Source organism: Ascaphus truei, chromosome 1 (genome assembly GCF_040206685.1).
Source record: "Ascaphus truei isolate aAscTru1 chromosome 1, aAscTru1.hap1, whole genome shotgun sequence".
Lineage (NCBI taxonomy): Eukaryota > Metazoa > Chordata > Amphibia > Anura > Ascaphidae > Ascaphus > Ascaphus truei.
Window position 1 is genome coordinate 182,804,071 of NC_134483.1, and position 26,362 is coordinate 182,830,432.

At 42.7% G+C, this 26,362-nt stretch overlaps 1 protein-coding gene across 6 annotated transcripts in view; it reads right to left on the reverse strand.

Annotated features, from left to right (window-relative positions):
• Positions 1-25,319, reverse strand: part of AGTPBP1 (ATP/GTP binding carboxypeptidase 1) — a 149,250-nt gene extending 123,931 nt beyond the window's left edge. The window contains exons 1-2 of one of the 6 annotated variants that reach the window (XM_075598985.1): positions 25,011-25,313; positions 8,781-8,848 (exon numbers count right to left, since the gene is read on the reverse strand). In XM_075598985.1, the coding sequence (XP_075455100.1) occupies positions 8,781-8,812 (32 nt within the window). In that variant the 5' untranslated portion in view covers positions 8,813-8,848; positions 25,011-25,313. Of the gene's footprint in view, positions 1-8,780; positions 8,849-11,314; positions 11,894-12,213; positions 12,453-24,907 lie in introns of those variants that run through there. The other 5 variants (XM_075598978.1, XM_075598979.1, XM_075598981.1 and 2 more) reach the window with 5 other exon arrangements.
• Between the last annotated feature and the right edge of the window lie 1,043 nt (positions 25,320-26,362).

Genomic DNA, 26,362 nt, shown 5'->3' on the forward strand with positions numbered 1-26,362 from the left:
ATCCCCAACATCTATATCAGTGTCCAATACCACTGTATCCCCAACATCTATATCAGTGTCCAATATCACTGTATCCCCAACATCTATATCAGTGTCCAATACCACTGTATCCCCAACATCTATATCAGTGTCCAATACCACTGTATCCTCAACATCTATATCAGTGTACAATACCACTGTATCCCCAACATCTATATCAGTGTCCAATACCACTGTATCCCTAACATCTATATCAGTGTACAATACCACTGTATCCCCAACATCTATATCAGTGTACAATACCACTGTATCCCTAACATCTATATCAGTGTACACTACCACTGTATCCCCAACATCTATATCAGTGTCCAATACCACTGTATCCCCAACATCTATATCAGTGTACAATACCACTGTATCCCCAACATCTATATCAGTGTACAATACCACTGTATCCCCAACATCTATATCAGTGTACAATACCACTGAATCCCTAACATCTATATCAGTGAACAATTCCAATATATCCCCAACAGATTATCAGTGTACAATACCACTACAAATATGTGTTTTCTTCTGCTAATCTCATTAACGCAATAAACTAATTAATTGGATCGTCTGCGTGTGACTGGATAAAGAAACCCCAATACAGTAGTTGAATCTTCCATACAAAAATATTCACACCCAAAACAATTTGTTTTGACCAGTAACAATATTATTGTAGTTATTAATAAGAAAAAAAAATCAGAAAAAAAAAATGTAGTTAGAGCCCAAAATATACACCACCATATATAGATATTGATGCAAGCCATGAAACATGAGAAAATATGTTACTGAATAGGGATCCCAAAGGATTACAAAGTCAGTCATCATTTCCATGAGTCATTTTTAGATAGACATTGTTGGAAGCAATGGGAAAACTGTGATGTCCTGCTTATGATACTGGGCTCAAACGCATTTTAAGCAATTTATGCATGCAGTGCGGACACTGTTCACAATATCTGCGTTATGAAACAAAAGACTGACGCCTGAACCATAAACACTGACAGTGCTGTTAATACTTAAAACATCAGATTCACTACAAACAAGTGCTTGGCACTCGAATGATGTTTCCAAAGACAACATTTTCAATGGGAACACACTTAAAATAAAGCAGATTTGCTGTCATTTGTTAACCTTGTAACCAAGTAATGACACGTTTGATATATTGTTGCAATATAACATTCCGTAACATTTGTGCGTAATTAACTCATAGAGAATTATCAGATTGTTGGAATTTCAAATAATATTACTTTTAGTGAGTCTCTTGAAGTGTTTAGTTCTATGATTTGAAATGTGCAAAAGGTATATTATAATAATTATAATAATAGCATGTTCTTGCATCGTGCTGCTAGTTTTACGTAGTGCTTTACAGAGACATTTTGCAGACACAGGTCCCTGCCCCGTGGAGCTTACAATTTATGTTTTGGTGTCAGAGGCACAGGGAGATAAAGTGACTTGCCCAAGGTCACAAGGAGCTGACATCTGGAATTGAACCCGGCTCCCCTGCTTCAAACTCAGTGCCAGTCCGTGTCTTTACTCACTGAGCCGCTCCTCCTGGAATCTAATACAACATTGCAGCGAGATCATAGTCACACTCAAATTATCACAATAGTATACACACAGCATGTACAGTATATAGAAAAATCAGCATTACGTTAATTTCTAGAATATGCAGAAAGGGCAAATAATGTAAATACATCAGAGTCTTGTGGGGACAAGAAGAAACCATGTGCTTCCATGTGACACATGGGGATTGCAGTGGTTAAATCTATAGTTGGGGACGGGGGGGGGGGTGGAGGAGTTACTGTCATATTCACAATTACTTATAGCTGGGTTACAATATTTATTGTATACAATAAATACAGTATTCATTTGCATACCTGAATATTGCATTAACTCCATGTTGGATAACTCTAGCAATACAAATGCGCACAAACTCATAGAAAACAATGTTAATCAGTGCTTCCGATACATTGGGGAGGGGCTGGAAGATATCACTTTTCCATGTAGGGTTATATAACAGGATTTTAAACAAAACCCTATGACAGAAACCTATTTAAAGCATGCCTTCAGACACCAAAGGGGTTAAAATACAATATAAAATACCCTACAATTAAAACACAAAAAGCCTAACATCCATATGTGCAAATATTAAACCTTTAGACGCCTGAATGGGCAGCTTGTCATTGGTAGACCCTGCCTAGCTGGCCACTTGGACTTCTAAGGGGTTAATATTAATATTGTTAACACTGGGTATTTGTATCATCCATTGAAGATTGGCTAATATTATCTTGCCTATGTCTATAGTGGCCATAATACAATAGGCAAGACCAGCCTAGTCCCAACCTTGGAGTAAGTGATCCAAACCAGCATTATGCCCGATAGTACCAAGTATAAGAATTAAATTACAATAATAAGTAATTAGCCGAAAATGCATATGCAGTCCCACTAAAAAGAATACTCATATTGCTGTGGTAAAAACTCCCTTATTCCTGTTTTAAAGCTTGCAATATGGCTTTAGTGACTATGATTATTAATAAAATCTGCCTTAAATGCCAATAGCACAAGTTATTTCACTTACTAACCTACCTGCACTGAATCACACCCTCTCCCCTATTAAGTCACCAGCAGTAGATCCAGAATGTGTTGCTGGTCAGAATAGTGTATTAGTGAGAAATACTTGCTATTTTTGTGAAGCTTTTACCTATCGGCCAATCAATAACAGCATACACACTTTATACTACAACGTATAGGAGTTAGGTGTGTCAGGGGTTTATGTAGTAAAAGCGCAGGAATCCTTTTCAGATAGATAAAGAGAACAACATCTACTAAAAAGGTCCAACCTTTGGGTTTTCATAGCCATTTTGAGGGCTCAGTATATCATGTTAGACAATTGGGATCCATGATGTACGCTGCAAGGCTTTTGTCCCTGTTTATTCACCATAACCCAATATACTCCCATTAAGTTTATATTATGATGTCACGTGTATTGTAAAGTGCCATGTACCTGGATGGCACTATATAAATAAAGGTATACATGCAATGTATGATTTACTGTAAAGTTATGCAGGAAACAACGTTATTTTTAGGCATAACGGATAGATAGGCCAGAGTTCCATCAGAATAAAAAGGAAATTGAGAAAAGGTTCAGAAATTCCTAAAAAGCTTGAAAAGCCGTGATTTAAATTAAGCTCATTTATCTCAACATTCAGTGTGCTGGCTTATTTTCTTATAGTGTAACTGCAAGTCCACTTACAAGCTTATCTTAACTTCGTTCTTAAGATTCTGGATAAGAGACCAAGGCTGCGCTTACTGTATAGTGCCTGGTGACGCGACGTCGCTCCAAAACAAATCCATTGACTCCCTCGCAAGCGCTTATAGCAAGTTTGACGGAGCAACCAAAAATTTTGAAGCCGGGTAAATTTGATTTCTTAGAGACAGTCGCCACGTGACTGTCTCTAAACCAATCAGAGAGCGCTGCCCGCCCCCTTCGTGACGTCACTGGCCTTGTCGCCAGCGACGTCACTTAAAACGGAACTTTAACTTTCGCTAATAGCAACGTCATCGGTCACGTCGCCAGCACTAAAAGTGCGGCCTAAAAGGCGGCAAGGATTTTCTGCCAATTCATTTCAAATGTAATGCACAACAATCAACACATGTCCAATATCTTCAGAGCTGTGATAGATACATTTCAACTCTTACACAGGCTCTTTGTCTTTTGTAGCTTTAATAAGTAAACAATTTCTTGGATCCCATCCTCAGACACTAACAAGCAGAAAACCCTGCTCCTGTATGACGCAAAGAGCAAACATTTAGTAGTTACAATTAAAATAAATTGTCTTGAGGGGATGGTTGGGCATCTCTATGGTGGTATGGACTCCTGTTTCCCTTGGGTCTTACTAAGGGGACAGTAGATATTCTAGGATTCTATACAACAGCCTCCTCTTCTACTGAAAAATACAGCGGTATCTCCATGGGTTTTAACATACATTGATTTACAGGTTCAACTTATACTCTTATTTCTACTATTATATGTATGCATGTATATCTTTATTTATATAGCACCATTTACATACATAGCGCTTCAACAGCGGTAATATACGTGACATAATAATAATAGAACACGTAATGGGAATAAGCGCTTCAGACATTGACAGCAATATTGTTTAAACCAGCGGTGCGCAAACTGGGGGGCGGGAGATTCTTCTGGGGGGGTGCGGGCGGTTGCAGAGGCCCCGCGCTCTTCCCCCAGGCATTGAATTTAATGCCGAGGGTTCGCGTTAGGCTCCTGCAACTCTCCACTTCATTTGTTTCAGCCGGCTGTGTGACACGTCGCCATGGCATCGCAGCGTCAAATGACGCCACGGGTCACCTGACTTTTTCTCCTGGGTTAACCTGAGTGCTGGATGCAGGACTCAGATGTATGTTTTGACAGGCGAAATAGTCAGTACCTGACATCACCCTGTCACACTCTGTAACTGCCCCCCCCCACCCCCCACCCCCCCAGTTTGCGCACCCCTGCTATACAGTACTGTATTAATGTTTGGTAGAACAAGCTATTGTACCTTACTAGGCCAATATATTTATCTTTAAAAAGGCTGTCAAAATTAGCCAAGTTTTAAAACAAATTATTATATGCGATAGAAAAAAAGGTGCGCTCATGAATACTTCTGCTGGCTACAACTAGTGCTCTGCATTCCAACAAAGTGGTTGGTTAAAAAAAAATAAGAAGCTGAAGACACAGGCACCCTCGTTTGTACCACATGGTTCCAACATTATCATTATGAAGACCATTGGCATCCCTTCCCGACGTCCTCCAGAAAGTACACACATTTGGCCCTCTCTCGAACTATAAAATAAGCAGCTCAAAAACTGCAGCTATGTCATTAAATATTCCAAACCCCACCAAGAAACTAATTATGACCAATTTGAATCTCAAATGGTGTTCAGATTCCATCACATACCTAGGCGTACAAATCACGTCGACATACAAAACATTATATACAGTGAACCATTTACAGAATCTCTAGACTTTTGCTTGAATGCAAATAATTCTGTGTCCTGGAAATGTCAAATAGAGATCATTCAAATTAATAATTTACTCAAAATACTGTACTACTACCACCATTCCAATCTTGATCACCCTCCACCCCCCCGCCACCACTATAGGTTAAACCAAGGTTCAAAAGAAAATATCCACATTTATATGGAACCAATATGGAACATTTGTTCATTGTAACATCGCCGGAAGAAGTGATCAGTGTATCTCGAAAGCTCGCACAAATAAAAGTATTTCGTTAGCCACAGAACGGTATCATCTATTTATTTTTTGAATATATATATATATATATATATATATATATATATATATATATATATATATATATATATATATAACGTTTTACAATGTTTTAAGCAGTGCTTTTTTTCTTACTGGAAAATAAAAGGTGAGGGAACTCTGACGTGAGGATGGGACGGGGGAATTATTCTTGGACACGCAATAATAATATACACATTCACATTTCAAAATAGTTTTGAATCTGTTATTTTTGTCAATAATAATTATTACATTCTAATTGTTTTATAAAACCTAGGTTTTTTTTAATGTACCACGTGGTCTATGAAAAAAAGGTACAGGTCCTGCGTTCCACTGGAAAAAAAGCCCTGGTTTTAAGCAATGTGAATCCAGACCCATTGCATAGAGCAATTGACCGGTTTTGTATTTCTTATTCTCCTCAAGCACTTTCCTAAACTATCAGCTTAAGCATATTTAAATTCTTTTTGGCAAATAAGTTTGCCCGCTAAGATGCACTAATAATTCTGGCAACTATTGTCAACTCCTGTGCGCTGGAGGGGTTACCCCTTGATGCTGATGTGTTCCCACCTTGTACATAAGACGAGTAAGTGAGAACTTTTGTAAAGGTAAAGAGATTTCTTTCAGTTACAGACCCCTCATTGAGTGCGAAGTAAAATGTGAATAGCATCTTTTGTGACTGAAAGCTGTTAGTTTAACCCTTTGAGTGCCCAAGGACGTCATGTGGACTGGCAGATCTGGTCTCCAGAATGGAACACTGTACTCTAGGTCAGGGGTGTGCAAATGTTTCCCCCTGGGTACCCGTGCCTTCTCTCCTGACCTGCTCGCGCCCCCCTCCTTCCTTGTCTTCACCGTCAAATTATGCCACGGCACCGAAGACAAGGTAGGAGACATTGCAGCGGCCTCACGCGATCCCCACGCTTTTTTTTTCCATTTATATGCCTTGGGGAAGAGCGTGGGGCCTCTGCAACCGCTGCGCCCCCCCCTGAAAAATCTTGCGACCCCCACTTTGCGCACCCCTGCTCTAGGTGATGTCTCACCAATGGTCTAAAAAGTGGCAGCACCACCACTCTCCTTCTGAATATGTTGCCATTGGAGTTCAACAGCTTAAATTATTACAATTACTCAATTTTGTGAGGCTCTTCTTTCCAAATTCAAGGAAGGATGTTGCAAAGCATGCACTCCCACCTCAATTCTTTAACTTGTTCCCGTAAACAAAGGGCATGACAGTCCTGGTCTCACCGCCATCGGTGTGCTGGCGCAAAACCGTCTCAAATAGACGAGTACAACAAACATGACACCAGGTGGATTGTAAAATGTCAAAGTACCACATGCAAACAAACCGCCTCGTTCTACCTACTTTCTATCCGACGACTGCCAAACCGCCTCATCTGAACATGGTCCTTTACTACATGAGGGGGCAGCAGGATCCAGAGTATCAAACTTTACTTGGGGCTCCAATGTGCAAAATCCTGGTGATTCATTGGCAGCTTTTTGTAACCCTTTGAGAGTGCCCCGTGTTGTAGTAGCGACATTAAAAAAAAAAAAAGTGGTTTGTTTTGCTAGGTGAGAGTGTCCTGAGCTTGACGCGATCTACACCGAGGAGGAATCGAAGGGAGATAACTCCTCCCCTTTCATTCCATCATCAGTCACAATGCGATCGCGAAAGCCAGAGGGTCTGTGGCACACTGGTGCTGCCGACCCACCAGTACTCAAAGGGTTAAACTTTAGCCAAGTATAAGCATTATTTTTATTCCTTTATTTTTTGACATTCTAGGTTTGAAATTGTGAACAATGTAATCTCATGAATAGAGGCTTTTTGGGAGCAATTTAATTTTGAAATTTCCAAGATTATTATTTATTTATTTATTTTTAACAACGTAACAGGATTCTCAAAAGGACAAACCACCTACTGTGAGCAGACTACGTATGAAGTGATATGTTTGATGCCATTAACATACTTCCATTCAGTAAATCCTGCTTATATCTACAGTACCTGAAAGGGGCTTGCAGTGTAGCTTAAACAGAGCTGGTTTTCACACACACGCACACACTTTAAACATTTATCTTTTCAAAAGCTGTGGGTTTTTTTTACCATCTGTACCTAATGTCTACTGGTCATAAGACGTTTTCCCATCCCTCGACACAGGTGGTAAATGATATTTGTTTTGCACTGTTCACGTAGTAATAATAAAGCCATCAGGAGACAGACAGGAACACTAGTAGCATTAGTAACATTTACATTCAGCGGACACTAAGGAAAGGGAAACCTTCCTTCTGCACAGGATGTAAATAGGTAAAATGGTTATATGAAGACTGAATCTAAGGATCAGATTACAGCAAGTTGTTATAACAATGATACATTATTGACCTGTTATGCAGGCCTCCCCATTTAATGAGGCCATTATTAGAAAAAATTTGGAGCCAGGCAGTCTGCTAACCACCACTAACAAACCTCTTCATAAAAAAAACCCTACAAACTGTAGACAAAATGACTGTCTAACTTTCATTAATCCTGTTGGTACATAAATCAGATCATTAAGTAGCTGTGATGGGGCAACTAATGTCTATCGCTGTATAGAATCTGGGAGTGTCCCCATCCTTCGTTTGGAAGGACCTCTGATCAACAACACTTTTTGTATCTGGTGATGCTATTTTTTTGGGGGGGGGAGGAGGGAGAAAAACGGCTATTACCAAGCCAATAAAAAAAATGGGAGCATGCGTGTCGTTATCCTTATTGGTTGGCCACAAATGTCAGGAGCAAACCATTATATTTTTATAACCCAAGAGGCTCGGGGAGTAGGACCAGTGCAGCTATGCTCTGCCCCCCTACTCCCATTCAGGGAAATAGTCCTATCCAATCTCCAGTGCGGATTAACACAGGACAGCAACAGAGAACAACTTATTAGGATGAAGCTTCAATATCATGAAGGGTTTCAATAATGTTGTTGAAGGTACATTCTTTCCTGGAACCGGGGCTCTGAGCCTCAGAGAGGCTGTGGAGGAACAGACAAGAGGAAAGGTGGGCAAGAAAGTGTAGCCACAATAATGAAAGTGAAACCTCTTGAGCAGTACAATTTGCTCATTAAGGCTGCGCTTATAGTGACGGCGACAGCAATGCGACCGATGACGTCACCGTCGCCATTGCGATAGTTGCAATTCAAGTTTGGGCAATGTCGCTGGCTACAAGGCCAGTGACGTCATAAAAGGGTAAGGTAGAGGGACGGAGAAGCTCTTCGATTGGCCACAAGGAGACCGTCGCCGAAAAAAATCAAATAACAGATCAGATTTTTGGTAGCGCTGTCGCTTGGTCGCGCTCACTATAAGCGCCGATGACGATGACAATGCATTTGTTTTTGACGCGACGTCGCATCGCCATAAGCGCAGTCTTAGTTGGCCTGCAGACAGTCACCCCTTACTTTGTATTGCTATTGGCTGTACTCACCATTTCTCCGCCGTCACTTTTACTTTATTCATCTTGATAGTTACTTTTTCATTTCACCATTTCCTTTTCTGAAAACAATAACAAAATCACGTTATTTATCCAACTTCCAGCCAACCTAGAACTGAGATAACAGATGACGTGCAATGTCCTTCTGTTCTATGTCTCCGTTAGATTAACTACAGCCGGAAAACGGGGTAAAAAGACAGCGCTACTTTTAGGGGAAGGAGTTACAATCCTAAAGTGACACTTTCTATGCGGTGCAAATTACACAAAAAGGAAGCAAAAGTGAACACATTCACTAGGCAGGATAAACTGACAATAAATGGCAATACAATCTCTACTGTAAACATTACTTTCATTAAAATGTATTGAACAGGTTTTCAGATTTTTGCTAATTGCAGCAGTTTCGCTAATGCAACAAATGATAAAACAGTTCCTTGCCCCTTCAGAGAAGAGGTTAAAAAAAATAAACAAAAAAAAAAGATTACAAGGACGCTTTTTTCAGAGGATACGGAAAAATATGATTTGGTCATTAGTACGGCTAAGGAAACTGCAGGAGGATTTCACAAAAAAAACATGTGATTGGGCAATTTCCAAAACAGATTTCTGTGTAAAAGCTGAAATGGTTTATTTATGCTTCTCTTTTGTTCAATTTTGGTTTCATTTATTCTTCTCCCATTGTGGGTACAGAATGACAAGGACTGTCAGCAGAAAGCAACACAAAGACAAGCCAGTACAGCAGGCATTCATTTACCTCCCATACAGGCTATCGCACCACAATTCAAACCAATGGAAGTTAATGCGGGATAGCGCGTAACAAAAGGTTACTGAATCCCAGCTTATGTTTTCTGCAGAAGACTATTTATACAACAAGAGGAAAAAGAGCACCAACTTAATAAATAATTTCGTACATGAATATGTATGTTATGTATATGCTTTTCTTCATAAATATGGGTAATTTAGTTCAATAATTCGGCCAAAATATTTTAAGCCTACAACCACATCACGGCAAACCCAGTAGGGTCTACACAACCAATATTATACTGTCTTATGTATTTCTTCCCCTGCATAGCGAGAAGAGGAACACATAATAATGCAGCCAGCAGCATGGGGTGCGTGGCATACATGCAGTGCCTACAGCACTGTATGTGCCATGTATGAGCTACAGTGCAGTTTAAACGGTTTAAAAACCAGAAGTGCTCCAATAATTATCTTTAAAAAAAATATATCTCACCAAGTGGTGGGCAGCATGATATACTGCAGGGGCCGAACATGCAGCCCTCTTAGGGGCCACACATTAGCCCTGTGGGTAGAAGCTTCTCCCTGCCCCCTCCGTTCAGCTACTTAATGCCAACTTGCTGCTTAATCCGGCTCCTCACATGGAACTGGTGATTAGCACAGGAGAGGAGCGGGGAAGTATCCCAGTATCAGCACAGTATCATTAAGCAGCTGAGCGAAGGGGGAGGAACAACAATCAGCAACATCCCCGCTCCCTCTGCACTAGGGGAGAGCGGGCAGCGGTAGGGGTCTGCAGGTGAAGTCCCGCCTGTTGCCCGCCAATGATCTAACACAGGGGTGTGCAAACTGGGGGCTGCGCCTGATTTTCTGAGGGGGGAGGGCGGCGCTTACAGAGGCCCCACGCTCTTCCCCGCAACATTCAAATTAAATGTCGGGGGAGCGCATGAGGCCTCCAACTCTCTTACCTTCTCATCGGCGACGCATCGCCATGACAACACGGAGGTGAAATGACGCCGCCCATGCTAGAGAGCACGTATGGGGGGGGGAAGAGGGTCGCGAGCAGGTAAGGGGGAGAGCAGGCAGGGGGGCGCAAACCGAAAGGTTTGCACACCCCCGATCTAACATATGAGACACAGAAATGTATCCCTACAGACTGCACTCAGAAGAATACCATGGGGTGGCTGATCAGGGGGGGGAAATTGACCCAAGGGGTCAATAAAAATTGAAAATTTCGGGCCACAGAGGACTCTCTGTGCAGCAGCTCACTGACTCTGGCCATTAGGTGGCGCAGTAGAGCTCATCGCAGCTTCTCTCTGGGGCTGGTTCCTCTCCTGTACAGTGTGCTGGCAATGGAAAGGTAAGTGTGTGTGTGTGTGTGTGTGTGTGTGTGTGTGTGTGTGTGTGTGTGTGTGTGTGTGTGTACACATGAATGTGTATATGTATATATGAGAATGCCTCCCCATATATGTACAAGCCTATAATAAAAATGTAACCCGCCCGGCTGTATGGGAGTTTACATAGAGGTCTGTGATGTAAGTTACTCGGGGTGCATTAGCTTTGTCAGGGGTGCTGATCCGCTCATATATACAGATAGTGAAAATGGGCGCCAGGAACTTTGATGTTTTTTAAACAAAAACAAACAGTCTTTATTAATAGTATAGCCAGGTACAACTCTCTCAGCTGCATCGTGGCACTCCTGAGAAGACACTTTGCTTTTTACATGAAAAAGTGTTGTTTGATTCATATCATGGTTAACCATGCTTCTGGTGACATTTCATGTATCCTACCCTGCTCACCTCACATACTGTCCTCTGGTCCGAGTTACCAGGAGGTCATTCTTCTTACTTGCACTGCACTTTATTCTTTCAGGATGCTGATTAACACACTGACTGATGATCGTGACTTCAGATTAGTCCTAGGGCTACAGATAGTGCAACCTCTAATGTACATTGATCTCCCCTGTTGAAGTCTGTACTTCTCTAATTTCCTTTACAAGGGGCCTGACTTTAAAGAACACTTCCCTGCTCTTGAAAACAATAAAGAGGACTCCTTCCCCAACTTAACTATTTACAGTTGAGACCCTTCCCAGGATCTGACAGTTGGAATCCTTCTCCTATTTATCACCTCAACCTCACCCCCCCTGTCTCTGGGCAGAAAGGGGCAGACCCAGAGTTGCCATGTGTCCAGTATTGAACAGGACTGTCCTGTATTTGGACAAATTGTCCAGTAAAATAATTAGAGGTAATGCTGGACATGTATGTGTCTAGTATTACCTCTCTGGGCATAGTGACCTGACCGGCTTGGGTTACCGTGGGATTTCCCCGACCACGGCTGTTGCTAGGGGGCTCGGCAGCTTCTTCCAGCCTGATTGGAGCCAAGCTATAAGGGATCTGTCTGAAACATCCTGGATGACTGCTGACAGGAAGTGATGTCATCTTGTAGGAAGCATGGACATCATGCTTCCTGGCAAATCCTGCCCTTACTCCCCTGACAGAAAGTAAGCCTCTCTCTGGCCTTTAAATATCAGGCAGTTGGCTTTGGACTTTGTTCGTGCAAAGTACTAATTACCCTGTCCTGTCTGAGCTCTCCCGTGCCTTTGTTTTGCCTGCACCTGCCTTGACCTTGGAACGGGACCTAATTACCCCTGCATCCCAGGCCTCTGATCCCAAGCCAAGGTCGGTGTATTACTCCCTACCTCTGCCCTGCGGGTCCGTATCCTGTTTTGCAGTCAGCAACGTTACACAAGCTTCCTCCAGCCCTGCAGCAGTCAATCAGGAGGAAGTATCAGGAGCCTGGGGGAGAGGCAAAGGAGGAAGAGGAGGAAACAGCATGGAGCAGAGATGGGAAGGGGGGGGGGGGTGTCGCACCATTTACCGTTGTGTCCAGTATTTTTGGAGAAGCAGTCTGGCAAACCTAGGCGAGTTAGGCCTGTGCCTGGACATTGGTTAACACCTTACCTATGGTGGGAGGTGCTTAGTATCCTAATCCTTTTAACCCATATAGTAACCCCGACATGGGGGTGGGGGGTTACATAAATATTTAACTTTTAATAGTAGGTAATTAATACTTCATGTATTGGCAAAGAAAAAGGTGAACCACTTTAATTAAAATACCACTTTCATTTTGGGAGGAAAATATAATATGTAACTGGAATATAAATATTGGTCACAGGACTTGTTGATAGCAATTGGTGACCCAACCTTTATTAATGACCTTGAGGTTGGCATGGAGCAGAAAATCTCCAGCTTTGCTAATGACACTAAATTGTGTAAGGTAGTAGAATCATAGCAGGGTATAATTTCTCTCCAGAAGGACTTGGATAGACTGGAAACTTGGGAAGGTAAATGGCGGATGAGGTTTAATACAGATAAATGTAAGGTTATGCATTTGGGAAACAAGAATAAACAGGAAATTTATAAATTGAGGATAAATTAGGAGAATCCTTGATGGAGAAAGATTTAGAAGTGCTTGTATACAGCAGATTTAGCAATAGTGCCCAAAGCCATGCAGTAGCTGCAAAGGCAAACAAGATCTTATCTTGCATCAAACAGAAATGGGTGGAAACTAATTAAACATAATTATGCCTCTTTATAAAGCATTAATAAGACCACACCTTGAATATGGAGTACAGTTTTGGGAACCACTACATAGAAAATACATTATGGAACTAGAGAGAGTGCACCACCAAATTAATAAAGGGGATGGATATTCTGATTTATGAGAGGCTAGCTAAATTAGATGTGTTTACATTAGAAAAGAGGTGTCTAAGATGGGATATGATAACTATATACAAACGTATTCGGGGACAATACAGAAGCTTTCAAAAGAACTATTCATCCCAAGGGCAGTACAAACGACACAGGGCCATCCCTTAAAGTTGGAGGAAAGGAGATTTCATAAGCAACAAAGGAAAGGGTTCTTTACAGTAAGGGTATAAGGATCTCCCAACATGGGCGCCAAGGCAGGCAGTCTGCCTCTAACAACATGGCCACCGAGGCAGGAAGTCAGCCTCATTCTGGACTTATTGCCTGTACCTGTCTGAACCCTTTATAAGGCTTCATTCCCCTCTCTTCCTTACCTGTGCAAGGTTCTGCTAACCTGGTTCTCTGCTGGAAGCCGTGTCCTGTCTGCCTTGTTCTTTACCTATTGCTGATGACCTCGGAACCGTGACCCCTTCTCCTGACCTTGGACCTGGACCTCACTACTCTACTTTTCAGGATTTGAATGCCAGGTACGGGTCAATCTCTACTCTCCACCTCTGCCTAGCGGGTCTGCCTCCTGTACAGTACACAGCGAAGTACACAACCATAACAAGGGGAAGTTAAAATGTGCAATTCATTACCCATGGAGACTATGATGGCAGATACAATAAATATCTTTAAAAAAATGGTTGGTTGTCTTTTTAGTAAGGAAATGTATAAAGGGAAATACCAAATAAGTAAACATGGAAAGGATGTTGATCCAGGGAGAAATCGGATTGCCAATTCTTGGAGTCGGGAAGGAATTTATTTTCCCCTTATGAGATTAGATGATATTTCACTGGGATTTCTCTTTGCCTTCCTCTGGATCAAAATACTGTAAATACAAATATAAGATAAAGTATCTGTCGTCTAAACTTAAGTTGAACTTGATGGAGTATGTATTTCATCAACCTTGGCTACTATGTAACCATGTATGTAACCTATCCTAATGTATACTGTAAGTGGTCAAAAGTGCTGTCTTAAAGCAGCAGTAGTCAAAGCTGCATATATATATATATATATATATATATATATATATATATATATATATATATATATATATATATATATATATATATATATATATATATATATATATATATATATATATATATAACATTCCCCCTTCCCCTTTTAATATGTGCATCAATACAATCCACACATAAGTAATTAGCTAAGTTGCCCATCAATCGGCGAAGGTTCGGCACGGGGGTTCACTAAATGTCAGTGCAGCAGATGTGGACCAAAGATGCAAAGTTCTATGGGGAAGATCATGTGACCAGGCAGTCACTAGATAGAATTGGTGCACTGCTAGAGAGAAGTCAGAGCAAGTTTTAGAAGGGGATGTGACTTTGTAAATGATTGCTATATAAACAAAAAATGCTTGCTACATTATAATACATTAAACAGGTCTTCAGAGTTGTTTAAAATAAATGCTACAAGTATTTTCTTATAGTACAGAACTGATTTATTTATTTAAAAAAAACACATGTAGGATATTGATTGCTTGGTCGACAGCTTTACTAATCAACGTTTTGTCAACATATACATCTAAAACTTATTGCAAATATACTGGGGTTTGTTTAACTTAAACTAGATACAGTACTAGCAAGTTCAGAACATTTTAGGAATTACATCTTAGGACAGGGGTCGCAAGATTTTTCTGGGGGGGAGGGAGGGCGTGGCGGTTGCAGAGGCCCCACACTCTTCCCCAAGGCACTTAAATTAAATGCCGGGGGATAGCTTGAGGCCTCTGCAACTCACTTACCTTGATTGAGACGGCTGGTGTGACGCGTTGCCATGGCATTTGACGCTGCGGGGTGATGTGACATCCCATGACCCGCCATGGCAAAGCAGCGTCAAATGACATTGTGGGGTGACTTCACATGACCCTGCAGCTTCATTTGACACTGGATACAAGATGAGGGGGACACGAGCAGTGGGGGCAGGACAAAGTTTACGCACCCCTGCCTTTGGCGATTCTTACTATTTAGGACCGCTAGTATCTAGTTTTAAAAAGTAAACATCAGTCTATTTATTTGCAAGAAATGTATTTTGAAGCACGTTTTAGATGTATAGGTCAAATCGCACGTTTAATATTAGTACCGCTTAGAGCGGGGGTGCGCAAACCAGGGGGTGCGCCCCCCAGAGGGGGCACTAGATTCTCTGCAGGGGTTACAGATGCTTTGCGCGCTTCCTGGAGGCATTTAAGTTAAATGCTGGTGAAGCGGTGAAGGCGTCTGTAACTCTCTTACCTTGGTTCATATGTCGCCATGGCAACGCGGCGTCATGACGCCAGATTGTCAGAGGTAAGGAGGGGGGGCGCGAGACGGGGACAGCCGGCAGGGGGAAGCGTTTGTGCTCCCCTGGCTTAGAGTATAGAAGGCTGAGGGGGGTATGATTGTCTAAATCCTTTATGTATTAGAAACTGTCAAAGTAAAAAAGAGGGAGGCCATTTTCAGAGAAAGAAGTCCTAGAACAAGAGAATGTCCAAATGCACTAGGAAGTAGGTGGCATCTAGTACCTATAGGATGATCAAATCATATGCACCTGGACTGGCTTGCAGACTTGTGGATGGCATCACGTGATATGTGAAATCAAACACAAAGAAAAATCAGTGTATACTGCTAGTTAAAATTACATATAACATAAAAAAAACATACACACACAAAACTCCAATGACCAACATCAACATAAAAGCTTAATGAACAATTAAACTAATTTATTAAAAATACTCAAAACAACTATGTTCAATATAAATGAAGATGGCTTCTTGAAGATGGTCTGGTTATAAAACCAGAATCCTACTTGCAACAGAGCAGTTTGTTTCAAGCATGCGAGTCCAACTGTGGCAAAACAGCTCCTTCTCTCTCCTCAGTCACCAGGGTGGGAGGGAGGGTTTCTGCAGAACTTCCCAATATCACCGGTGCACTCCGTTGTAATTCTCAAACACTTTATGTGCTCGCCGGGGGAAAGCTGCTGATTAGCTGGAAAGATGCCCCACGCTTGAAACACTGCACAAACTTCTCTCCAAGATCGCCTTGACCTCTGACCATACGCGTTACGTTTCGTACCTGAGGAAGTTCATTGGAGTTTTATGTGTGTATGGTTATGTTATATGTAATTTTAACTAGCAGTATACACTGATTTTCTTTGTGTTTGATTTCACATATCACATGACGCCATCCACGAAGTCTGCAAGCCAGTCCAGGTGCATATGATTTGATCATCCTATAAGGACTAGATGCCACCTACTTCCTAGTGCATTTGGACATTTGCTTGGACTGTATCTTTACGGCGCCGGTTTGTATCTGTTTTCTGCATTGTTTTCTCTGATTTGGTTTGGTTAGTGTTTCCGGGCAGCCTTGGCTCATTTATATGAGTTTACGTTTCTGAAATATTAGAGTACATTTCACAGTATTGTTTTATTGTTTATTACGCTTAAGCGCTTTTTCCAGCACCTTTCATTTTCTTGTTTCCTAGAACAAGAGGTCATACGCTGAAGCTGGAAGGTGGGAGGTTAGGGGAAAATGTGAGGAACTACTTCTTTACGGAAAGGGTAGTGAATCCATGGAATAACCTCCCAACAGAAGGGGCTAGGGCCTGAAACTGTAAGAGAATTCAAGCATGCTTGGACTGCACATAAGGCTATTCTAAACATGAAAGAAAGTCACAGATCAAATAGGGTGTGAGGTTTTACAGTAGATCGGAAAATGGGCCGACAAGGTGGGCTAAGTGGTTCTTATCTGCCGTCCAATTCTATGTTTCTCTGCCATCACAAATTAAAGTGTAGTACAACACCATGCCGGACACACAGTGGGCTACATTTACTAGGTGGTCCAAAGACTAGAGAAAATGAATTCACAGGACTTAGTTTAGCACTAAACAAAATATCAGGCCAATGTGTTCGACCCACTGAAAAACCGCTAGTTGGGTTTTTAACAGACTTAGAAAGATGATTTCAGATATGGATTTCAGATTTGGAAATTATGCATGATGAAAGTGCCAGTAAGGCACCCGACATTAGATCACCAAACTATAAACATTTAATTAAATGCAGAGGCCAAAGTAGAGTGTCATAAATGTTACATTTCCGCCCCATTCTTGACTCTTTTCAGGAATTAACTATTTCTACAGTAATAAAGAGCCTAGAACGGCCTAAAACATTGAACTTAACCAGTTTATATTGGTTAATTCTAAACCCCAAAGTCTCTACTGTATTTAAATAAATGCTTAGAACTTTGTTCTCCCAAAAAGAAAATGATCAATATAGCAGAGTAGTCTCCAGTTTGGCGCAGATGTTCGGTTACCTTGCAAAAATGCAGTCTTTAGTTGGATTGTCTGGAAAAGAAACTGTTGTTCCAGAAACATCCGCTTCTAAATAAATGTTTCCCCCCCCCCCCCATAGTTTGGAAGCAGGGGGTCTCCCGAGCTGAACCACATTGATTTCTGCTCCCGAGATACTTGCCTCGGAAGGGGATTCTGGGACCTCTGCGCAAATTTTAAATATCCCTCATCACGCAGGCCAAAAGGAAGCCTCAAGGGATGACGTCGCGGATTCCTATTGGCCCACGTGATGTGACATTTAAAGCCACTATTTCGATAACCCCACCAAGTCCAGCCAGAGATGCTATTGGCACCCTCTATGGAGGTATGTATCTCAGGAAGCAGGGGGTCCCCGGAGCTGAAATTAAACGCGGTTCAGCTCCGGAGTCCCCGTGCTTCAAACCTGTTTAAAACAAGTGTCACCCGGTTCTCTTGCTTTAAAACACAATATTTCAAATGTCATATCAACATGTAAAACTGCAGAATTCAAGTTAAAAAGCCTCTCTGGTATTTTACAAAGGGAATATTTCATTGCACAAGAAGAAAGCAACGCTTTCCCCAGTTCTAGTTATAATCTACTGTTGATATACTTGCACAACTGAAACTGGACTGGTGCTGCTACCACAATAAAATTCCACAAATGTATACTTACAACAAAAAAAAAGGCTTAACTCAGTATGTACATTCACGCCAAGTGATGTGTGGCACATAATTAAAATAACAATGTGAAATGTTAGTCAGCGGAGCACGGCAGAGACGGGGAAATAAGAGCTTTGTCGCCTCTTAGAAATGTCACAATAAAGGGAACCTAACTCTTGTTTCTGAACATTCCCCTCTCTCGCATACAATAATGGCTGTTCCTTATTTGTTACTCTAATGGGCCTCATTAGAGCAAACAATGTTCACATGCCTTCTAAATCAGCCGAGATCCCCAGAACGCATTTACAAATCAATTCAAAATGAGGATGTTGGCTCATAAATAACCCTTTTATTTTCTACATGAAAATGTATATTTAAATCTATATTTATGGCTTTTTTTATTATTAATTTCTATGGGTGCATTTTGTTCCATCATTGGTACAGAAGTGGAAAAGGGCATGAGATTACAAACACAAAAAAAGGGATTCAAGAGAACAGTAAACTACTTGAGTCCCCTCTGCAAAGCCTCTTCTTGTGTTTCCCCTTCTCGCCCCTTCTCGCCCCTTCTTGTGTTCTCCTCCCTCCCATACCGTGTCTTCCTTTCTCGTTCCTTACCCTCTCCACTTATGTTGGGAGGAGTTGGAAGATTTTGCTAAGGATTTTTATTTATTTTTTTGCAATGGTGGGTGTTGGAGGAAGAAGTGAAGGAATGAATGGAGGTATAACTCAGTACCTACAATAAAATGGCTGCTTAGTGTCCGCTTTACTGATAAGGTCCTTTTGGAGCCTACATGGAAAATCTTTTGGGGCGGAGCAGGTAAGAATAAACAGCAGGGATTGACCATGTGAACATTCTGCTGCAGACACTGGGCCTTCTTAAATAAAAATGTCAATATATTTTTGTTTTTTTTAAAGGAAAAAATGTAAAATAAGATTGGCAAACTGCTTGAAAGGAAATCGCATTATTAGGGTCACTTTTAGAGGGAACTACACCTTTTAATGGAGGTAGATGAGGAAATGTAAAGAAGCTAATGGAGGTGGGAAGGAGTGAAAAGGTCGCTGGAGGCGCTAGGGAAGGGGAGGAGAAAGCAGCCGTTCACATATGCAGCTCCTGGGCCCGCGGCTTTGCAATGTTAACAGAGGGGCAATATGAGCAACAGCAAGATAGTCATCACCTGGCACCATTAATAACCTCTAAGCGCCTGCGTTTTTCCATTGCTGCCCCTAAGAGAAGCATGACCTATACTTGCAGCCAGTCAGCTGGTTTTACAGATACACTCCTGTCACACCTGTAAGGTAATACTGCTACCATGTCACTGCCAGGGAATTAAAAAGGATGGTCCCACCTAGGATTATGTATGAAAATGGCAGTGCTCTGTTTAATTAGCTAAATCTCGTTGATTGACAGTTTTTGTACGTAACTTTGATACCCTTTTAATGGACTAAAATGTGAGTTCTCCAAATTCTACATTGTATGCAGCGCTTGGTAAACCTCATAGTCACTTCTTAAGATGTACTGTCAAAATGTAGCGAGGCTGTGATAGCTCTGTACTCTATTTCATCTCGGGAAAACGCTTTATGGTTCATTAAGGGTGCAATCAATGTTAGATAGTTTTAAAACAAAAACCCAGCAATTTGAAAAACAAATGTCAACATAATGAAAGCAAACAAAAATAATTTTCTTTTCATCAGGGCCTCTGAATGGGGATAACCGGTCAATTAAGTGTTTATTCAACATGCCTGTTAGAGGGCCAATAATAAGGAGAGAACTTTAACAGTGCAAACTCTTGCTCAGTACAAGAGGGATACAGCAAAAGGTGATACTGTAGGTGTTTCAAGTGAATGGCTCGTGACTATTGCACTTTTCTGAATCTCGCCCCTCCCCCCCCCCCCCACCCCCATAGTAAAATCTCCCAGATTTAACGCTTTTAACTCTGCCATTGGTTTATTTTAGGATTTAGGAGGGACTGCATCTTTAAATGTTATCATAGTTTACAGCAAAGCTATGGTAGGCAGTTAGTGAACGTTAAGAGATAGTCACGTTGTTCAAGTTGAAAAACTGTTTTTACAGAGCATACAAGTGACTTTTTCACTATGCAGTTGATTAAATATATTTAAATTGCATTGTTTGTCTTCCAAGTAGGACCACTATTTTAATAAAGGATATCAAACTGATCAAGTAATCTCTCTCTATCTCTCTCATATTGGATGCAAACCTAGACAATATAACGAATAAATAGTACCAGTATATTGGTGTGAAATATGTTGGAATAGGCACTCTTGGCAGACTTCTGAAATAAAGTAAAGGGACCAATATAGTGAATTACTGTTGGTATATTAGTATCGCGCAATGGTGGATTGCTACTCGCATGTATTCATGCGAGTACATGCGAGTAACCATTCACTTGTTTTTAGTGCAGGCCTATTAGCCGGTTTTGCAAGGCTTACTATAAGCCATTTTTAAATAAATTTGTGACCCCCCTTTTTTGCTATTGTTCATTTTCCTCATCTGGGGGTTCGTGGAGTTCGGGTGATTCTGGGAATCACGAAATCCCAAGAGATCAAGGAAGTACCCTGGGGATTCGAGGTACATAAGAACATAAAGGGAATAAAGCACAGATTGTCTCCACTGTACCCTGAAAGAAACACTCTTGTAAGTGTATTCAGTCCACACTGGGGAAGTTGGAATAAGGGGTTAACATCAAACATCAGTAGTACTGCGCAATGGTGTACCCTTTTATCAATTTCAGGTGCATTGAAGAATAGCAGCAGGAAAGAAATACTACAGCCATCCACTTCAAGTCTTGGACTTTGAGACACTCTTCAAAGTCTGGTTTTGTTTCCTATGGACACAGTGACTCTTTAAGCGCCAGGTATCCTAATTTCACCTTCACTGCGGAAGAGTGTGTCTTAAGAAATCTTTAGTTTTTGAGCTCGCCGGAGCGCAGGGCCGGTCACATGAACGGTTCGCCCAATGAGGGCGAACCAGCTCCGTGACGTCACTGGCCCGCCCCCAGACACGCCCACGGACAGTCCGCGCTCTAAGGCCAGGGAAAGCACCGCTTTCCCTCAGCCTGCCTCCGCACGGCTTCAGTCTCTATGGACTAAGCCTTAGTCAGCCTTTCTATAGAAGGGCCGCGCACGGGCGCACGGTAGGGACAGGGGAGCAGACAGACAGCGGCGAAGATAAAGAACTTCATATTTTCGCGCCGCTGCCTGTGCTCAAATGTATATGTGTGTGTTTGTGTGGGTCAAAGATTGTAAAATAAAAATATTAAACAGATTTTTTTTTTTTTTATTATTATTTTTTTTTTAAATCTCTCTAGGACTTACTTTCACTCACAACCCATGCGCGCGTGCGCACACACACACACACACACACTAACCTGCAGCACCTGGCTCTATATACATGAAAAGCATTCGGCACGTGCACGCGCATTCGCATAGGAACGCACGGCCGCATGCTGTATAGAACAGCCCTTAGAGCAGTGTGGGTCAGCTGTTCATGCCCTTAGGTCTGATTTTTTTTCCCTCTCCCGTCCTCCTGTAAGCTGTTACTGACGTCACAGAGGTGCAGGAGATTCAGGCGACATACTGGGCAATCATGTAGCAGAGAGTTCGCTTATGAAAATAACTTTCAGGGGGACCCCTGAAGAAGTCCGAATTAAGACGAAACGCGTAGGGTGTTCTTGCCTACCCATACCCTCAATCTACACTATCATAGTGATTCTAATAGAAAGTTATTTCCATAAGCGGACTACATGATTGCTCAGTATCTCCTGCACCTCTAACATCAGTAACGGGAGGACTGGAGAGGACACAGTGCAAAAATCAGATCTAAGGGCATGAACAGCTGACCCACACTAATCTAATGCAGAGACGCCGACATCTGTGGGCTCCATCACAGCTCAAACAGCTGATCTATACCGCTAATCTATACCGCTCCAATACCAAAGCAAAGATACCGGCATCTGTGGCTTCCATCGCAGCTTACAGCTGATTCACATCGCTTCAATACCGGGACAGAAACGCAGCTTGTTTTTTTTTTCAATCGCAGGCGACAGCTGATCCACTGCAGCATTAGGCCGCGCTTATAGTGCCGGCGACAGCGACGTCGCCCGAAAACAAATGCATTGTCGCCGCCGCGTGCGCTTATAGTAAGCGCGACAGTGACATGGCGACGTGATTTTTGGTAGCCGGAATTATTTGATTTTTCAGGGCCTATCGCCTCATTTGACAGCCCCTGAACCAATCAGGTGCCTGGTCGCTCGCAACGCTGCAGCAAAGCTAAATACAACTTTTGCTTGCAGCGACTGTGACGTCACGCGTCGCGTCGTCGACACTATAGGCGCAGCCTTTAGATAGACACTGACATGCGCGGCTTCCACTGTAGCTCTTGGATTGTTATCGGACATGATTATAACTTTTGCTACGCTGCGACCATTGCGTGATACTAATATACCAACAGTACTTCACTATATTGGTCTCTTTCCTTTATTTCAGAAGTCTACCAAGATTGCCTATTCCAACATATTTCACACCAATACTGGTACTATTTATTAGTTATGTTGTCAAGTTTTGCACCCAATGTTATCTTTCCTCTATAGGCATTTGTGGATTTATGTTAAACTCAATACATAGTGGCAGCATATACCAGACATAGCTATACATTAACTGTTTATTGCGCATTCAATTACGCTCTCTGATCTATATCTCGTGTGTGTGTGTGTGTGTGTATACATACAACTTAACTGAAGGATTCCTTGTCTGCTATAATTCAGCAAGTATGAAATGTAAGGTGCAAACCTTTCAAAACACAGTATGAGACGGGAGTGCAAAGAACACAAACTATTCAGTCATAACTTTGTAGCTGCCAGAGATGCCTGCAATGTGCCTCTCTGCCAGCAAAATGGTTCATTTATATTAATTTATTATTACTAAGGGATACAATATTCCCTCAGCCAGGCCAAGTGGAAAATTAGGGGTGACGAGTGGTACGGGATCTGTGGAGTTGCCTGACAAGGAGTTGGAAAGATACACATATAACAGAAGAACGATATATTTTTGGCTGAGCTGTCGATAAGCACTACCTGAAGTCGGGCCCCAGAACGCCTGCATAGTGTACCCACAGTTCTTCCAGCACCTCGTAAGGCAGCAGCACCATGGCACAGTCATGATGGTGGCGAGTTACTTTTTGGGGGTACAGTGAAGCTTAGTGATATTTTTTCGCATCTTCTTCACAACTCGCGCTAAACACAACATGCATCTAAACTATGGTTTACTATGTAGGAAATTGCATTTTTTAGGTTTTACCGACACGCAGATGTTTCAGGAGAACTAATACATAATAATACATTTGAAAAATCATTACATGCACTAAATTATTGAAATGTGACAATCTTTTCCAAAGAGGTCAAAAGTGTAATATTAAAAAAAAACAGTCTCTCCCTCCCATCAATCATTTTGAAGTTGGGTCACCAGGGAAGGAAAATGTAAATACTCCTAGAAGATACAGCAACCTGATTATTGAGGGAAAGTGTTGAGGAAAGAGGGGCAGTGGTTCCTATCCAACATGTTGTTAAGCCGCTTGTCCACGTCAGAGGAGACTCTGCGATCCAGCGTCCCTGACACAGAGAAGCAGCATCACAGCAAAACGGCATTGTTTACATCATCATCATCATACCATTTTAATCCAGTCCTTTTTGTCTCCCAACTCTAAACTGGTAGCATTTCTATGGACAACGAAGGGCCAGGACTGGGATCTGGTGATTATGGAGTTCTGCAGACACATGCACAAAACTATACTCGCACTGTCGCAGCTAATGCAAAAACAGGAGACAACTAGACTAGGAGGATACAAGCTGGTGACATTATCCGGACATTTGAGGCAATTAACCCTTTTGCTGCCAGAGGGGCCTGAAACATTTGCATGGTCTTGCGGCAAAGTGGTGAAAACTGATACGTAAAATTTTAAATGAAAACCGATAAACAGGTGCTCAGCGCAATATCCGTATCCTGAGAATAATTCCCAGCAAGGAGCCAGACTGTTTTATTTTGGAAAATGAAGGATGAACACCAGGTAACTTATCAGCACAAAGTAGGTTTCGTGCTGTAAGTAAAGTAATAGTTTTAACCCAGGTATTGGCAAACATGAAAGGTGATGAGTTGTAGGCACCTCTAATACCCCTCCTATCTCTGGGACCTCTCACAGCAGGACATGTTCCCAACAGCTTTCTGTTTTGATAAATATCCTCCCGACAGTCTCTGTGACATCACAGTCTTATGCCATCTGTCTCTAGGACATCACTCCTCTGACATCACAGAGCCTGACACCCCTACACAGCACAGCTGCCCCATATCTTTCTTGTTATGACATCACACCGTCTGGATGGCTGTCTCTTAGGACATCAGTCTGACACTCCCCCACCCCCCTTTCTATCTATGACATCCCACAGATCGCCTGCCAAATGGTTTATCTGTCACATAACCCCACTCCTGTATCTATGACATCACACAGCCTGACGCTTTCCTGTCTCTATGACAACACTGGCGCTCCCCTCTCCAAGCACACCCAGCGGGGCAGGTGCAGGGTGCGAGCTGCAGCGCGCGACCTGTCTGCCCCTCCCCCCCATGGTTAAACTGCCGCAGAGCCTCCTGATCTTTTCAAAATGCAAAGGATCGAACCTAGCAGTCAGCATTAGAACACCCCGGGGCCGCGCGCACTGTCACCTGATGTCCAACTCTCCTCCGCCGCCGCCCTCCGCGAGCCCTGCCGCCTGACACTCACACACCAAGGCAGCAGCAGGAAACCAAGGAGACGGGGGGGGCAGCGATTCGGACAGTTCGGATCCGATGATAGGGGAATGGGTGGGACATGCGCGCCCAGGGGGGGTGGGATTGACAACAATGGGCGGCGACTGAATACAGGAGCGGGGCTTTGCGCGAGCGACTTGTGTAGCGGGAGCAGCGGTGGGCGGGGTCTGGTGTGTTAGAGGGCGGAGTTTCACGTGAGGAGGTGCGGTTGTCGCCAGGGGGGCGGTGTCAGGATAGATCATGGGCGTGGCATCGTTCTGCTACCGCGGGGAGGGGAGGCGGGTAAATTGGTCTGGCTCGTGCACCTGCCGCCGGCCAATGAGGAGCCTGATAGCGCGCGAGACTTTCTGTGGGGGGCAAGAGAAACAGACGCAGCCGGAAAAAATTGGGGATGGGGGTCGCGAGTCGCTGCCACAGGTCACTGGCAAGCGCGGGGTATGCCACGTGCCGCTCACCAGCACGCACGAATCTGTGCATCCCGATACACTCCAGTGACCAATGCATTGCTGCATGCATGTGTTTTATTTATTACAGATTTCCAATAAATGTAGAGCCTCATAAATATCCGAAATCCGCATCATCCACTACAGTATGAATTACTCACTGTGCAAGCACAGCTTTAGCACGCCTTCATTTCCATTTAAATGGATAGGCACGCTAAATCTTATTAATATTATTAATAATAGCATGTTCTTGTATAGCGCTGCTAGTTTTTTACGTAGCGCTTTACAGAGACTTTTTTTGCAGACACAGTCCCTGTCCCGTGGAGCTTACAATCTATGTTTTTTCTTTTATAAATATAATACCCTATTTCCTCGATTCTAAGACGCCATCGATTCTAAGACGCACCCTTGATTTAATAAAAAAAATTGAGGAAAAAAACCCCACTATATTAAATGTGCAGAATTTTTTTCGAGAGAGAGAGGGAGAGAGGGGGGGGGGAAGAGAGAGAGAGGGAGAGTTGGGGGGAGAGAGAGAGAGGGAACAGAGGGGGGAAGAGAGAGAAAGAGGGGGGGAAGAGAGAGAGAGGGGGGAAGAGAGAGAGAGTGGGGAGGAGAGAGAGGGGGGGGAGAAGAGATAGAGAGAGGGGGAGAGAGAGGGAAGAGAGAGAGTGGGGGGGAAGAGAGAGAGAGTGGGGGGGAAGAGAGAGATAGGGGGGAAGAGAGAGAAAGGGGGGAAGAGAGAGAGAGAGGGAAGAGAGAGAGGGGGGGAAGAGAGAGAGGGGAGGGGGGAGAGAGGGGGGAAGAGAGAGAGAGCGGGAAGAGAGAGAGAGGGAGAGTTGGAGGGAAGAGAGAGGAAAGAGAGAGAGGGGGGAAGAGAGAGAGA